Source organism: Dreissena polymorpha, chromosome 4 (genome assembly GCF_020536995.1).
Source record: "Dreissena polymorpha isolate Duluth1 chromosome 4, UMN_Dpol_1.0, whole genome shotgun sequence".
Taxonomy (NCBI): Eukaryota; Metazoa; Mollusca; class Bivalvia; order Myida; family Dreissenidae; genus Dreissena; species Dreissena polymorpha.
In genome coordinates, this window is record NC_068358.1 from 141436816 (window position 1) to 141455120 (window position 18305).

An 18305-nucleotide genomic window follows, 5' to 3' on the forward strand; every position below is an offset into this window, starting at 1 on the left:
TGATACTTAAGGGGTAAAGTGGACCAAAACACAAAATTTAACCAAATGTTCAAGTATAAAGGGCCCATAATTCCGTCAAAATGCCAGTCAGAGTTACATAATTTTGCCTGCACAGTCCCCTTACGATAGTTAGTAAGTGTTGCAAGTATGAAAGCAATAGCTTTGATACTGTAGGAAAAAAGTGGACCTAAACACAAAACTTAACCAAATTTTCAATTTTCCAAATATAAAAACGGCACATAATTCTGTCAAGATACCAGTCAGAGTTACATAACTTTGCCTGCACAGTACCTTTATGAGAGTAACAAAGTGTTGCAAGTATGAAAGCGAAAGCTTTGATACTTAAGGAATAAAATGGACCTAAACACAAAACTTAACCAAAATTTTCAATTTTTTAAGTATAAAAATGGGACATAATTCTGTCAAAATGCAAGCCATAGTTATCTAACTCTGCCTGCCCAGTCCCCTCATGATAGTAAGTACATGTAAGTGTACCAAGTTTGAATGCAATAGCATTGATACTTATTGATATGAGAAAAATGGACCTAAACGCAAAACTTAACCGGACGCAGACGCCAAGGTGATGACAATAGCTCATTTTTTTTCTTCAAAAAATAGATGAGCTAATAAGAGAGCGAACACCATGCTCAATGTTTAAAACCCACTAAGTGACCCGGTAACCTAGTTTTTGACCTGCCATGACCATGTTCGAACTTGGCCTAGACATCATCTAGATACAACTTTTGACCAATTTTGGTGAAGCTCTGATGAAAACTACTTAATTTAGAGAGCGGACACCATGCTTAATGTTTAAAACACACTTAGTGACCCCGCAACCTAGTTTTTGACCCGACGAGGCCCATGTTCAAACTTGGCCTAGATATAATCTAGATACAACTTCTGACCAAGTTTGGTGAAGATTGGATGAAAACTACTTGAATAAGAGTGCGGACACCATGCTCAATGTTAAAAGCGCACTAAGTGACCCCGTGACCTAGTTTTTGACCTGCCATGACCCATGTTCGAACTTGGCCTAGACATCATCTAGATACAACTTCTGACCAAGTTTGGTGAAGCTCTGATGAAAACTATTTGAATTAGAAAGAGAAAAACATGCTGTATGTTTAAAACGCACTAAGTGACCCCGTGACCTAGTTTTTGACCCGGCAAGGCCAATGTTCGAACTTGGCCTAGATATCATCTAGATACAACTTTTGACCAAGTTTGGTGAAAACTTTTTCATTTAGAGAGCAGACACTTAATACGGAACGACAGGCCAACCGACCGACAGACAAGCTCACTCCTATATACCCCTCTAAACTTAGTTTGTGGGGGTATAAAAAAGTTAGCCCTGAAGTCAGGTAAGTAAGAAATGATATCAGGAGTAATTGCTCTGATAATTTTTAATATTTCAGCACTTGGCAAGTAAAATCAAACTAAGATCTGGAGACAAGTCACATATATTATTGAGTACGCTCTTATTTTTTTTTATTGGTCTGAACATTTTAGGTAAAAAAAGTGCCTTATCACACAAAAGCTATCCACTATCTGATACTGAATGCTCCACCATTGAAGTATGAGCCTCTTTCTTGGAAAACCGTGCTTAATGCATCCCGCAGATTGTGATCCCAGAAAACCGTGCTTAATGCATCCCGCAGAGTGTGATCCCAGAAAACCGTGCTTAATGCATCCCGCAGAGTGTGATCCCAGAAAACCGTGCTTAATGCATCCCGCAGAGTGTGATCCCAGATAAGCCAGTGCTTAATGCATCCCGCAGAGTGTGATCCCAGAAAACCGTGCTTAATGCATCCCGCAGAGTGTGATCCCAGATAAGCCAGTGCTTAATGCATCCCGCAGAGTGTGATCCCAGATAAGCCAGTGCTTAATGCATCCCGCAGAGTGTGATCCCAGATAAGCCAGTGCTTAATGCAACCCGCAGAGTGTGATCCCAGATAAGCCAGTGCTTAATGCATCCTGCAGAGTGTGATCCCAGATAAGCCAGTGCTTAATGCATCCCGCAGAGTGTGATCCCAGATAAGCCAGTGCTTAATGCATACCGCAGAGTGTGATCCCAGATAAGCCAGTGCAGTAAGCATAGGCTAATGAGGTGAAACACTTTCTGTCTAAACTGGGTTTACTTTTAAAAAGAGCCTGCCTTTAAACCAAAAGTTTCATTAAAGTTGAAAGTGTTATCCTTGAATAGTACACACAGGCTAATCCTGGACAACACTTTACCCAGACGCATTAAGCCAAGTTTTCCCACACTGGTCAGCGAGCACTCACATGAGCAGCATCCTTGAGGAGTTTGAGCTTCTGATGTACCATCACTGGTTCTGGCCGACTCGTCAAGAACTTTACCAGGGATTTATTTTCTGCATATTCCATCACATAAACATAGCATATAGTTGGGTCTGAAAAATATAATAGGAATACAACAATAGCACTGACACAAATTGATCCTTGAAATAATGAACCTAAAGCCGAAGAAGGAACAAATAACGTTAATGTTTTAACAATGTGCATTTTATCCTTATTTATTGTATTAACATTCTGACAATATTTTTGCATCTTTTTGCTGGTTCCTAATTTGCATGGAAATAAAACTTTTTACTAAACAAGATGTCAAAGATTGCCATAAATGGAGCATTGCGAGTTTCAGACCCAGGGACATGATATGAACAATCTTTGTAAAGGACCACAATTTGATGACACATAGCAAATATATTTTTTGTGATGAGTAGTTTCAGAGAGGTTTTTAAGTTATTATGCCTTATAATTAAATATATAACACATTTCAACTCACAGTTTCAGGCAAACCAAGTGTTTACCCCAGGGGTTTTATTTGAAAAAAATTTAGTAGATGACCACTATATCATGTTACACCTTTGGGCTTTTTGTTTCTTAGACGTTTTTCAATGTTAGTTCACAAAAAAAGTCAAGAAAATTCATGGGAATCCAGGGGCTTTGCCATTTTTAACTTCAAGGGCATGACTTTTACAAAGTTTAAGCGGTAATGTAACAAGCTCTGAACATTTAGGTTTCAGTGGACAAAATAACAAGAAACCGTCGGAGACGGGTGATGCTCCCCAAAGTTTTTTTTTGTTACAATATTGCACTATATATTCAGATAAAAGGAAACGTCTTGAGGGGCATAACTTTGGATAAAATAATACGATAGATGGTTTAGCAACTTAAACATTTCAAAGGGCCATAACTCTCTAAATAAATCATCTAACCAGAACCCACAAATAACATGTGCATCTCCTCAAGGTAGTTAAGCTTCCCATAAAGCTTCATTGAGTTCCAGTCAGTAGTTGGGGAGAAATAGCCCGGACAAGAATTGCACTTTATGTACAGTTTATAGAAAATTTCAAAAGGCCATAATTCTGTGAAAAATCATCCGACCATTACCGGCTGATAATATGCACATCTCCTGTTGGTAGTGAGGCTTCCCATAAAGTTTCATTGAATTCCCGTAATAAGTTGCTGAGAAATAGCTCGGACAAGAATTGCACTATATGGACAATGGAAAATATCAAAGGGCCATAACTCTGTGAAAAATCATCCGATGAGAACCGGCTGATAATATGCACATCTCCTCTTGGTAGTGAAGCTTCCCATAAAGTTTCATTGAATTCCAGTCATTAGTTGCTGAGAAATAGCCCGGACAAGAGTTGCACTATATGTAAAATGAAAAATTTCAAAGGGCCATAACTCTGTGAAAAATCATCCGACGAGAACCGGCAGATAATATGCACATCTCCTCTTGGTAGTGAAGCTTCCCTTAAAGCTTCATTGAATTTCAGACATTAGTTGCTGAGAAATAGCCCGGACAAGAATTGCACAATATGTACAGTTAATGGAAAATTTCAAAGGGCCATAACTCTGTGAAAAATCATCCGACCAGAACCCGCTGATAATATGCACATCTCCTCTTGGTAGTGAAGCTTCCCTTAAAGCTTCATTGAATTACGGTCAATAGTTGCTGAGAAATAGCCCAGACAAGAATTGCACAATATGTACAGTTAATGGAAAATTTCAAAGGGCCATAACTCTGTGAAAAATCATCCGACCAGAACCCGCTGATAATATGCACATCTCCTCTTGGTAGTGAAGCTTCCCATAAAGTTTCATTGAATTACGGTCATTAGTTGCTGAGGAATAGCCCGGACAAAAATTGTGCACGGACGGACACACGGAGAGACAGACGAAGGGGCGACTATATGCTCCCCCTAAAATAAATTTTGGAAGAGCATAATAAAAATTATCTACTATACAAGATACTGTTTATATCACTTGACCAATGATAGTGGCAAATTTTACCCCAGGGGCTTGATTTATACAAACATAATATAGGTACATGTGTTGTCTATCTGATGTTACATGTCAAAAATAAAAGCATTGGGACTAAAGGTTCCAGATGATTTGTTTCAAGTTTATATAAAACATGTGACCCCTGTGGCATGGCCAGCTTTGACCCCAGAGACTTCATTCAAAAATCTTAGTAGAGGTTCAAAATACAATACTAGACACAAAAGTTTAAATCTGACCCTTTTGGTTTGAGGGAAGATTTAAAAGTTGTTCAAATATAAATCATGTGACCGCCAGAGGTGTTTCCAGTTTTGTGTCCAGGCATGCTTTGACCTAATTTAGGAACAGATCTCTATACAATCTTAAAAACTATATATTGAACGCCTCATTTTTATTTTTAAAAAGATCTTTAAAAGTTTAAATTTCAACATATATGTTTTACTCTTGTGACCTACACATGCAATTGACAAGACAAATTTAAACAGCTTTAAAGAGGGTAACCCAAGGATCATCCATGCAAAGTTTCTTTATAATCTGCTTAGAGGTTAAGGAGATGTGGTTTGAATGACTTGTTGATGGACAACTGACATAAACTCTTGACAGACGAAATGTGATCCCAAAAGCTCACTGAGCATGTGTACACAGATAATCTATAAAAAAACAACAGACAAAACAACATGCAAATAAAACCAGTCAAAGGTTTGACTTTAAATAATCTCTGTGCTTTTTCCATGTAACTGTATGAAAAATTGAAAAAAGCCTAGCTTGTTCATGGTGGCGCCAGAAAACATTCCTATTTGCAGTTCAATTATTACCTTTTAAGTCATACAAGCCAATGAATTCTACAATATTTGGATGATGTTGTTTACGCTTGAGCTTGCACAGTATTTCAAACTCTCGCTCGAATCTCTGATATTCACTGGCATTTCGGCATTTCTTTACAGCTACATCTCTGCTTTCAAATCTTCCCATCAAGATATCTCCAAATGCACCCTACAATTAAAATACTTTTTTAGAGGTTTATTCCCATTCTTTAAAGGCTTGGTTAAAGCCTCCTATATTTACCCCCCCCCCCCACCTCCAAAAAACCCACACAACAAAACAACAAAAAACAAACACCAACAAGAACACCTAATCATGTGTATTATATTCATGTTTACCCAGCTGTGGTCACAGTGCAGTCACCACTATCAGCACTTATCAATACACAGATGCTGTGAAATTGGGACAGTTACCGGTTGATCAGTCAGCTGATGGGAAGATTACAGATATAGATGATTATTAAATATTATCATTTTTATGTTAAAATTAACAAACAAAATAATTGGCTTTATTTTAGTATAAGTAACTGTATCTCTTAATACTTTGAAAAACCAAGCTTAGATTGTCACAAAGAAATAAAATCAGTCAATCATACTTATTTTAATATAAGTTACTGTAAACGTATAGAAATTCGTCGGTATGAAATTTCGTGGTTTAATAAAAAACAACTAATTCGTTGATGCGTAATTTAGTGGATTTCAAATTTTCGGCGAAGACTGACCGTCATAATAATTAAACTTTTATGAAACCAACCAGAGTAATAATGAAGCATATTCTGCTAATCTGTGTTGACTGAAAGACTTGAGGTTAATGTGCACTGAAGCATAAACATGTTTCCGATAATTGTCGATAAGAGCGATAAAGCGGCGCACTTGTGGGTCCCCCGCTCTCTAATTGCCATCAAGGTTGTTTTGACAATATTTGCAATAGACTGATCCCGGAAAAGCATGAGTTTAGAAAAACCCACTAATCACCCCGGTACAAACCACGCTGGTCCATTATATCAACCAATGATAGCTTCCTTTAAATAATAAGGGTTTACACTGTGTGTGATTTTGAAAGGATTATAAATGGGTCATGTTTATTTGAACCAGCAGATTAGTGGGTTTTTCCAAAAAGTTGCTTTTTCCGGGATACATATATTCTTAGCACAATCGTTCCCCTAGTAGTAACAATTGAGTAATAAGGTCCCCAAAATACACGTGTGAAAACCGTTATGTCTCTTTTAACTTTAATTGGCACTAATTGACGTATGTGATAAATCTGCAAACTGTTAATTTGACGATGTCACGTAAAAGAGAACAATTTTTGATGTACAGTTTAAATACCGTGCTTGACTTAAAAAGTATTATTACCCAAACACTTTCAATCAAGAAAACAACATATTGTATAAACTAGCATATCTCAATCAAACAATGTCTCTTTCAAAATGGTTGTAAACGGGAACAGTTCAGACACGTTCTCCTACTAACTATTACAAAAAACAAATATCTGGGATAACCGACAACAAAAGAAAATGACGGAAATTCAAAACAATCGAATAAACTTTTACAGTTGAAAGGACTAAAAGATAAGTGCTAACCTTGCCAATATTTTTGTCCAAAAATATCTGCAATGAAGTCTCACTAAGGACAAGACTGTATCTGTTTGTGTTTGTCGTCTTATCACTGGTGGACAGGTCGGTGATGACTTCTGTAACAGACCCTCCAGTCTGCCCAGGTAGCCTTGCAACTGCTGTCCCATGTCCTACACCATTAGTGAGAATGTCACCGCGCGGACCTCTTACAGTGGCAAGGCTTGTAAGCAAACTGCGGTGAGTGTCATGAGCACATCTCTCTGACATCAGTGACTGTATGAACCTTGAATCAGACAGAAATGATGATATGGAACAGAGTTACTGTAAAAAAAATGTCAATGCTTGTTTTTTATCCATCAACAATGTTCATGAACATTCACATTTTCATCAAGTTATAAGACATGTTTCTTTGCTGAATTAATACCATTTAAACAGGGATGAAATATGTCAGGAGTTACATGTAGTATGGCATACCATGCACAGAGATGAAATATGTCAGGAGTTACATGTAGTATGGCATACCATGCACAGGGATGAAATATGTCAGGAGTTACGTGTAGTATGGCACACATGCACATTTGAAGAACCAATTTAACCCTTTCTCAATCATTAGCAACTGTTCAGGTTTTATGCTTTTAGCTACTCATCAGTATCTGCGTGTTGGAAGAGAAGTCTTTCAAATTTGAATATACTATGAAAGGACTTAGATTTAAATTTATTTTCTAAAGGACAACAAATGCCTCAAAGTGCGTTTCTGAATGGTAAAGGGTTTATTAAATAATAAGCCCACAATGGTAGAAAACTTTTTGTAAACAGTCAACGATTCCAAAGTTAGGAACAATCCTGAAGAAAGTTTTAAAGAAGAGTGAACAGTAAATAACTATGACATTATGGGTGAAGAGCAGTTCTAAGATGGTGACTTATATTTTATCATAAGTTATAAAGGTAGACATAGCAAGCACAAACATGGATGACTTGATAAATTTAAAGTTTAAATCAAGAATGACATATAGCCATATGAGTGATACAGTTAGAAATAAGCGTTGATATGCATAGCAATCCTGTATGTACACATATATCAATTTCATTTGAAACAATAATTATTCTGCTTGTTTAAAAAAAGACCAATGTGCTAAGCATTTGTTAAAATAAATCATGTACAAAATCTGACTTAAAGGAACAATGGAAATAAATTAACATTATTTTAAACAAGGATATCAGTAAAACTGATGGATGCTCCCCAATGATGCTTTGTCGATATATGGTTTAATTGTGTGGAAAAGAGTATGACCTTGAGAAAATCTATTTTAAGCCTCAGTGACCTTGACCTCCTGTGACCTCAAACCTCATCAAAAAGGTAGAGGTCCATGCAAGGTACCTACATCTGAAATATATAAGAGATCGATCAAATATTAAAGGCGCTATGAGAAACTGTAAACAAAGTGTGACCTTGAGAAAATCTATAATTAGCCTCGGTGACCTTGACCCCAGTGACCTCAAACCTCATCAAAAGGTAGAGGTCCATGCAAGGTACCTACATGCCAAATATGTAAGAGAGCAGTAAAATATTGAAGGCGCTATGAGAAATGGTAACAAAAGTGTGACGGAAGGAAGGAAGGAACCTCAAACTGGCAACTAAATGCTCGACATATATATATATATGAGGAGCATAATAATTCAGATGCCAATTCATTTATTTTTTTTTTTTTTTAACTCAACTGAAATATCAAATCTATAATCATCTTCATAGTGTTTATCATGCGATGAAAGCTTTGGAGTTGATAAGTGGTAACTTGACACCTTACATATGGACTTCTCTAACGCAGATGGAGAACATTATACAAAATTAAAAATAAAACATTTGTTTTGATCTGAGTCTATTCAACTAGGAACATTACATAAGTCAATATTTAGAATTTGATCAAAGTGTTTGAAAAATTGCATACTTTTCTTTGCACTGGGTGAAAGTAGGTCGCTTTTCTTTTTCTGCATTCCAACACTCCATCATAAAACTGTACATGTCATCTGGGCAGTCCTCAGGTTTCTTCAATCTCTCGCCACTTGCTATCTTGAGAACAAATTCCTTAGCACTTTCACACTTCATTTTGGGATCACTTCCATTACTGCAACAAATAATTGTGTTTTAAATAACCTATGGGTCTTGATGGTCCTAGGTAGCTCACCTTATTTTAACAGCTCTAAATAGGATTTTAATAAGCTTTTATTTCAAATTTCCCGTACTTAAACGAGTTTTAAACTGCACATGACTAATTTAAAAACTCCATCAAGATTTAGTTGAAACAAATGTTTTGAGCTTTCTTCAAGTGCAATGGGTAAACAATATTACTTCTTAAGTTTTAACAATCATTTATAAAACTAAGTGAAATAATTTGTTTACCCAAATATCACCCACTTCAAAATTATGTTAATTTAAGAACAACAAAAACTTGAAGTTTCTTTTCCTTTTTATGTTTTTTTTAGGATTGAACACATGGACCATGAACTTGTCTAGTTGGAGTAGCCTTAGATAAATCAAGCTCAGCAGATGGTATTGTTCACTCGCCATGGACTGCCGACAAGTGGAATTGTATACCCCTGATAATCCCAATTTCAGAGTTTTTAATTGAAACCATTCCGAAACAAGCAAATACCTTCTATTGATATCTCTCCCAATTATTTTTTTGAGACACACAGACTAACAAACTGAAGGATAGACAACGCCAATTCTATATCCCTCCGCCTTTGGCGCGACATAACAAAGCAAACAAGCAAATTCATTGAATTAATATCCTCTGCCAAATAAATTTTCATCATCCATCATTGAGTACAACCTTACATGAAGCATTTGTGTAACCTTGACCCTTAATAAGAATCATATGACCTTACATGAAGCATATTGTGTAACGTTGACCTTAACCCTAGACATGAACCTTGACCTTAACCCTAGACATGAATCTTACATATGACACACAGCAAGGAAGAAGATGGAGAAGAATTATGGAAGGTTATTACAGAATCCACTGATGCATAGTAAAATAATTGCTAAATAATACATATTTCAACAAATGTGTGACCTTTGATGTGCGACCTTGACTAAATTGGTAAAAAGCACATAATTTAGAACAATTACATCAAAACATTTTGAGAATCCATTTAGCATTGTAGAATCCTTAACAAATAAGGCATATATAATCAAAATGTGTGATTTTGACCTTTGTGACTTTGACCATGACCCTAGCAACATGGATCTTATATTTGACAATCAGCTAGATAATTGAGAACAATTGTGAACAGTTATTACAGAATCCCTTGATTCATAGTAAAGGAATGACTAAATAATGAATAATTCATAAAATGTGTGACCTTTGACATCAATGTGTGACCTTGACCTAATCCCCTAAGATTTTGGGTGTTGAATGTGAAGCACCCCCAGATGATTGAGAACAACTATGGCAAGTTTCATGGCTCTGTCTCATGTGTCAATGGGGATAAAGCTCTAAGCTTATATAAAAAAGCTTTTTTTCAAGATACAAAGGGCAATAACTCTGTTATTAACAGATTGTGTACAATTCCATTTGTTGTGCATCATCCTCTTATCCATATATATACTCATACCAAGTTTCAATGAAATCCACTAAAGCACTTCCAAGATATGGCTCCGGACACAAAAGTGCCAGTCGTATGGAGGACGGACAGACGGACATACAACGCCAAAACAATATCCCTCCGCCTATGGCGAGGGATAATTACCATTAAATTAATGTAAGTCTGCACAACGTCTTACTGCAAATCTTTTGTAATCATATAAATCCAGTACCTGAACATTTCCCACAGAACAACCCCAAAACTCCAAACATCAGACTTATGAGAGACATTCTTAATTGTATTCCATTCTGGCGCTGACCTGAAACAAAAAAATGGGCTTAATGCATATGCAAAAAGTTTTGTCCCAGATAAGCCAGACCATTTGCACAGTTTTCCAAGAACGAAGCTCACATAATGGAAACAACAATACAAGATAAGCCAGACCATTTGCACAGTTTTCCAAGAACGAAGCTCACATAATGGAAACAACAATACATTGGGATTATACCTAAAAACATGGGAGTTGATTTAAAATATTTGCCATCAGGAAACTAGAAATTTATTGTTTGATGGTCCTGTCTTGATCACATTCTCTACAATGTTTGACATGCTTTTGTGTACAATTTTTAGAGAAAATCCTTGTTCTTAACTCATTTCAAATTCAATTTGTTTATTTCCCACTGCATATCACAATGAAATCATTAAATAATTTAACAAGGGACAAATTTGTCACAAAACCATTTTTTCATTTTGAAAAAGAAAAGAAAAAAGAAGAGTCTGATAAAGGGAGACAATTCAAAATGTGCATTGTTACTGATGGTTCCTAGTTACCCCCCTTGTGTCAAATTCAATTTATTTTTAGTCATCGCAACCTTGATTTCAATTTTTTAAAAAAAGTCTGATAAAGTGAAACACTTCTAAATGTGATATAATTCTTTCGCTTTACACGCCATTCAATGATTGTGAACAAATTTACTGAGTAATTTTAAAATCTCACAATGAATGAAATAGTTATGGCCCTGACAAGATCATTTATGGCCATTTTTGACCTTTGAACTCAAAGTGTGACCTTGACCTTGGAGATATCGACGTTATTCTTTTGCGTGACACACCGTCCAATGATGGTGAACAAATAATCCAAATGATTTTGAAATCTCACAATGAACGCCATAGTTATGGCTCGGACAAGCTCGTTCCGCCCGCCCGCCAACATTCGACACTCTAATAACCAGTTTTTTCCTTTGGAAAACCTGATTAATAACCAGTTTTTTTCGTTCGGAAAACCTGGTTAAAAATGCAAATCAATAAATTCATATAAAAAAAAACAATTCTAGCAAGTTTGAATGTTTTGCATTGAAAAAATGTAGAAGAACATAGCTGCACAAGTTCGTGCCTACAGACAGACTCACAGACTGGACCGACAGGCAGAGTGACTCCTAAGTTAGGGCAATGTGTAAGATAGAGACCACGAAGGGAATCCGGACCCAAGCTGAAGGCTGAAGTCTGTTAACATATGCATCTGACTTTTGACCTCTATGTTTAACCTTGACCTTTATGGTTAGGAGATGGATGAAACAAACAACTATACTTCTTATGGTGGTTTACTTTTGTGCAAAGTTATTTTAAAATCCATCCATATATGGCACATGTCAAGTCCTTTGAAAAGGGGCGTAAAACAATCAAAACTATAAACAACAAGACTATTGCCAAGCAATATAGTTCCCTACCGGCTCCACCATTGTCAGATTTTTTGTATTTGTTGCCATAGCAATCAGAATTTTTGACATATGAACAAAATGAAATGACGTGCATAATGTCCATATTGCCATCTATCCATGTTTAAAGTTTCATGAAAAAATATTTAGAAATTTTAAAGTTATCGCAGGATCCAGAAAACCACCATTTTCAGCAGTATTTCTAGTCTATTTGTTGCCATAGCAACCATAATTTTTGAAGTAGGAACAAAATGAAATGACGTGCATAATGTCCATATTGCCATCGATCCATGTTTCAAGTTTCATGAAAAAATATTAAGAACTGTTAAAGTTATCGCAGGATCCAGAAAAGTGTGACTGACTGACAGACAGACAGAGCGCAAACCATAAGTCCCCTCCGGTGAAACCGGTAGGGGACACAGGGGTGGCGAAATCAAATGTCCGAGTTGCCCGAGTCGTACATTTGCTTGTCTGGGCAACTGATTTTTTTCAATTAAGTTGTCCGTGGACAACAAGTTTTTTAAAAGTCGCGTCCAGGTATACAAAATTACATTGTATTAAAGCCGTAATTAAGTTTTACAAAACTGGATGTTGACACGCGATTACATTGTCAGTGCTATTTGCAGAGCAATCAAGCTAAAATACGTGCACTTTCCTGCGCAGTAATCTCCCTTATTCTATATGAGACCGGGAGCCTGCCGCATTTTCAACATTCGGCCCGACTGTTAGACAGTGTACAGATTTACAGATTGGTTTCTTTATTTTTACAATCAGACGGAAATAAAAAGTATCAATCTAAGATAATAAAAACACGGTCAACCTTGTTATTTAAGACGACTTTAATGGTAAAGATGAAACTTTTTTTTTAATCTTCAACAACGGACCAGAAACCCGAAGCTTTGAGCAGCCCACCTCCCAAAAAACTAAGAAAGATTATGATAAAAAATATTATCTAAGTAAACGCACCAGAACTTTTCAAGAAACGTGGCTAACAGATTTTCAATGGTTACTAGTTTATATAATCAAATTGCTACCAGCAGCCGAGCCTCAGTCTGAAGAGGTCCACATATAGGACTAGTTTAATTTGTTAAGATTACAATGTACTTATGTTCAGCACATGTTTTAATAACACTAGCTTCGCAAGATTTAAACATTGAGAAAGTCTTTATATTGTTAATAATATACTGCTATGATGAATGTACAATTGATATACAATTATAAACAAAACAAGCAAATCATACTCATTTTGATATATTCCACACTTTGTAACATTAATCAATAAATGGGTTTATAATTTATATAAACATTATCGTACTAGTGAAGTTTAGCAACGGACAAGTTAAATTTCCTAAATGGTTGTCCGTGGACAAGTATAGTTTTTTTAGATTTCGCCACCCCTGGGACAATAACACACAAATGATACACACAAGTCAACTTAACTATTTTTAAGAACAGGGCAGTCCAAGGCGAGTAATTGCGCAAATACGATATTCAATATTTATTGTCGTCTCAAGTTTTATTTATTACTAGAGTGGTTACAATATTTTTGTAAGATTTGACCCGGTGACCTGGTTTTTGAATGATCATGACCCAGACATGACATTAGTCTAGATATTCTCACGATTAACATTCTGACAAGGTATTGAAATAAAGCAACCATTCAAATCATAAATATGGGCTTAAGAGAGGTAACAAAGCCTTTCAAAACTCTGATTTGATTTTTGGACTAAAGTGAACCATATTCAAACTCAGCCTAGAAAATGTCAAAATAAACGTTCCGACCAAGTTTCATCAAGATTGACTCTTTGACCTGTTTTTTAACCTAGTTTTTAAGGCGCGCGTGACCCTATTTTGAACTCCATATTGTTAAAATAAACATTGAGAGTTCATTCCAATTGAGTCATAATTGTGGCCCTAATTGTGGTAACACAGTTTGTATAAAATTACACCTGGTGACCAAGTCTTTGGACACATGAGACCCAGACTTTAAATAGGCCAAAATATAGTAAAAATAAACATTGTGACTAAGTTTCATAAAGATGGCATGACAAATGTGCATTCTAGAGTAGTAAAGAGCTTAAAGATGATGAGGCACTCCATACAAAGCACACTACATGAGGCTGGATGCCAGACATACGGTGATCACAACTGCTCACATTGAGCACATTGCGAACATGTGAGCCAAAAATATGTGAGAATTCATCTCACTAACTGACCATTGATTGGTATTCATGCATTAAAGAAGCATTCTTATGTACCAGGGAATAATCTAGAATTTACTATCTATGGGTCCCTGAACTCGCAGATTTTAGACCAATAAGTCCCAGGCCAAAATTAATGAGTCCACCTTGAAAAAGAATGGGTCCCAAATTTTGAGAGATACCAAGTAGTGAAGAAAATGAGTCTAAATCACACTAGCTCAAATACTATATTTTGCAATAAACTTTTAATAATCTCAAAAACATGTTGAAACCAAACAAGCAAATTTAGGGTCATCACTATCTTGTTTGCCTTCACAAAGGTTTTAAAGGGGCCTTTTCACAGATTTTGGCATTTTTTTAACTTATTCATTAAATGCTTTATATTGATAAATGTAAACATTGGATCGTAAAAGCTCCAGTAAAAAATCAAGAAAAAAATTAAAAAAAGGAAAAGAACATTGCCCGGAGCAGGTTTCGAACCAGTGACCCCTGGAGTCCTGCCAGAGTCCTGAAGTAAAAACGCTTTAGCCTACTGAGCTATTCCGCCGAGTACACATTTTTGACGTATTTTATACCTTATATAAGCAATCTTCGTAGTTTCACAAAATTTAACGACAAAAACAGAACTCTCCAAATTATTCAATCGTTTCGCGTTGCAACGCTTTATAATTTTTAGGTTTTAAAATCGTCAAAAGATGCATATAATGGCTATATTAGAGCATGGTTAATGTTCAGTATTACTGTTTCCTCACAAATATCATAACTAAAACGAAAACTTACGAATCTGAAACAACTTTTTTCAATTTTGTCAATTTACCAAAGCGTGAAAAGATCCCTTTAAAATTATCTGTTACATGAATGAAACCTGTTACAACATTTCAACTTGATTCAAATCGATGATAATATTATTGTTAACATCCGAATTGCGAGCTTGATAATATTATTGTTAACGTCCGAATTGCGAGCCGTTGGCCTACCATTATTAAAGTTTAGAGTTGTTTGTTTTGGATTCATCTTCAACACCTTATTTCGGAGGCATTTTTTCTGTATTATTTATGACTAAGTTACAAAAAGTTAAAGCATGTTTTCATCCAGGGACTCTAGAAAAAAAGCATAACACACTCTATTTAAATGGTCGATTCTAATTGGTTTGTATTATACAGCAGCGGCTTGACTAGAGCCTTTCAAAAGACTTGTTGCAGTCTTCAAGCCTCATTTGGTTAAACTCAGCGTTCATCGCTACACTTTAGACTCATACCCGAGATGGTTTGTACTTATTGTGATTTGCGTATGCGTTAACGGATTCGTTTCAGCAAGGCGTCTGAGTGGACGCACATATTTCAAAACTATGCGTCTATTTCAATATTTGTGCGTCATAGACGCGGGACGCACATGTAGATTATTCCCTGATGTACTTAAGGAATAATATTTAATCCCCTACCAGTACAACGGTATAGTCTTGTCACCGTGCACTCTATAGTAATCCTTCTCCAGTTTCCTAGACAGTCCAAAATCACAGACCTTGGCACGCAATTCGGAGTTGAGCAGCACATTTCTGGCAGCCAAATCACAGTGCATGATTTTCTTAGACTCCAGGTACTCCATGCCCTAGAGCAGCAGAAAATGAAATTGAGCCACAATTTGGGAATAAGAGGCTCAATGCATGTGTGTAGTGTCTCTTGTCAGATTTGACTGTGCAGTCTTCATAGCTTACACAAGGGTAATGAAAGGAAAACTTTCCGGCCCTTTGGTAGCCATGCTTTCAAATGGACCCAAAACATTTTCAAAATCAGCAAATACATAAGAAGTACACCAGTTCTGAGCAAGATTTATGAAGTAAAAAAATGTGATTTCTAGCGTAGTACCGGGGTATTCAAATTTTGTAGTCATTAATATTGACGTTAAGCAAACAGCATTTTTGGTTTAATTATGTGCCATATTAGGTTAATCAAGACTTTGGACCTTCTGCACGAGTCTTATTACAGAAGCACTTTGATGTTAAAGAAAGCAACATTTTCACCTTTGACCTTAAAGTTTGACACCTGCCTTTGATGTAGGGAAACAGAAAAGCACCACTTACGAAAGCGATGTCAACTGCAAACTGAAAGAGCTGGCAATCTGGTATGTCTTGTCTTGTTGATCTCAAGTATTCCTTCAAAGACTTCTTAGGGAGATAGTCCATCACAAGACATAATCCTGCAACGTTCATTTCCGACATTATATCAAACTTAAAAGATCTGATTACCTTAACAATATTCAAAACTTTAATTTAAGAAAAAAAGAAATCAGAATTAATACCACCGTCCAAAATGTTAAAAATTGAATCTGCGAGCGAACGCAACTGTAATATATGAAACTCTAATAATATCAAAGACAAATATCATTTTGTAATTATATGTCCTTTTTATACCAATATTAGAAAAATGTATATTGACAAAATCTATCATTACGGATATAGTATGCATACATTTATTCTTTTGTTAACAAATACTAAAACCAAAGTCCTAAATAAACCTGCAATATATATTGTAAAAATGCTTTTAAAATGAGAACTGATGTATTGAATGCAGACGAGAAGTAATTATTTAAGGGTTAAGTGCATTTTTAACACCTGATTATATACTACTTTGGTCACTTCGCATTACTATGCGTGTGCTTATTCCTTATATATTCTCAGTTTTGTATATATAACGATGAACTGGAATTGTTCAAGTTATATTAATAATGTTTTTATTCTGTTCTGTTCTATTAAACCCCTTAACCATGGGGTTTCAGAGAATAAGGCTTTTTTAAGTTGTTTACTATACAAATCAATATAAATCATACAACCACTACTGCCTCTTTGGCTTGAACTCAGGGGCTTGATTTGAACCAACTTAGTAGAGGACAACCATACAACTTCAAACAACACACATTGAAAACCTCACCCTTGCAGTTTCAGAGAAGGTTTACTAAACAAGTCTTTATCAATCATTTGACTCCTGAAGCATGGTAAGTCTTTATCACAGGGACATGATTTGAACAAACTTTTACTTTTATTTCCATGAAATTCAACATTATACTTAATACATATATATATTTTGTTTGTTTGTTTGAGTAATTGTGGAAACAAACCCAATTCAAATGCCTTATTATTTGAATGCAAACATAGTGACTGAATTATTTCTCACCCGTATCAGTATAACAGGTGCCATAAAACTTGACGATGTTGTCGTGCTGCAACAGTGCCATGAACTTGGCCTCCTTCTCAAAGTCTGCCGTAGCATCGTCATTAGGGTTATCAGACTTTAAGACTGCAAGAGTAAAACACAGTTTGTTTAGTTGAATTGTTAGCCATTCTAACCAGTATTTTAGTCATAGTCAACAGTGGTCAATTAGCCAATGCACACTTTTTCATTTGTAATGTGGTTTACCAGTTCTAAGTGTGCACACTTATGCCAATAACTGACAACTGCCTTACTTAATCAGAGCAAGGGGGAAATTACTGTTGAAGGCTTATATGACACATGTCTACACAAGATCTGTGGCATTACAGTGGATAGAATAAAAAATTCTCTGATTTGAGTCACGTTTTGAGAAAACTGGGCTTAATGCTTGTGCGTAAAGTGTCGTCCCAGATTAGCCTGTGCAGTCCGCACAGGCTAATCACAGACGAGACTTTCCGCTTTTATGACATTTTTCATTTAAATAAAGTCTCTTCTTAGCAAAAATCCAATTAAAGCAGAAAGTGTCGTCCCTGATTAGCCTGTGAGAAGTTTTTCCAAGAAGTTAAGAAATCTAGACAAAAATCATGAAAATGGCATTAAGAAGTAACAGTACAGAGGGATATTACAAAACAAAAGAAGCTAGAGTAATGCTTGAAAAATACAGCTCTCACATAACCATGCAATGAGGCTATAGTATATAAAATAACTAATAGTAACATCACACTTTCTTCAATTATTATTAGTAATTGGCAAACAGTAACAAGAGCTGTCAGAGGACAGCGCGCTCGACTATTCGAGTGCTTGACAGTATAACGTAACCTATCATGGGGAAATTGTTCATATTCAATAATTTATTATACATTATTTCAAAAATAAAAAAGGGGGGGAT

General features: G+C 35.9%; 1 protein-coding gene across 1 annotated transcript in view; it reads right to left on the reverse strand.

Annotated features, from left to right (window-relative positions):
- The window catches only part of LOC127877033 (tyrosine-protein kinase JAK2-like), an 83299-nt gene that overhangs the window by 8834 nt on the left and 56160 nt on the right, over positions 1-18305 (reverse strand). Inside the window, exons 18-25 of the mRNA XM_052422617.1 lie at positions 17381-17503; positions 16291-16406; positions 15652-15818; positions 10527-10613; positions 8656-8832; positions 6716-6992; positions 5127-5304; positions 2284-2411 (exon numbers count right to left, since the gene is read on the reverse strand). Coding sequence (XP_052278577.1) covers positions 2284-2411; positions 5127-5304; positions 6716-6992; positions 8656-8832; positions 10527-10613; positions 15652-15818; positions 16291-16406; positions 17381-17503 — 1253 coding nt within the window. The remainder of the gene's footprint in view (positions 1-2283; positions 2412-5126; positions 5305-6715; positions 6993-8655; positions 8833-10526; positions 10614-15651; positions 15819-16290; positions 16407-17380; positions 17504-18305) is intronic.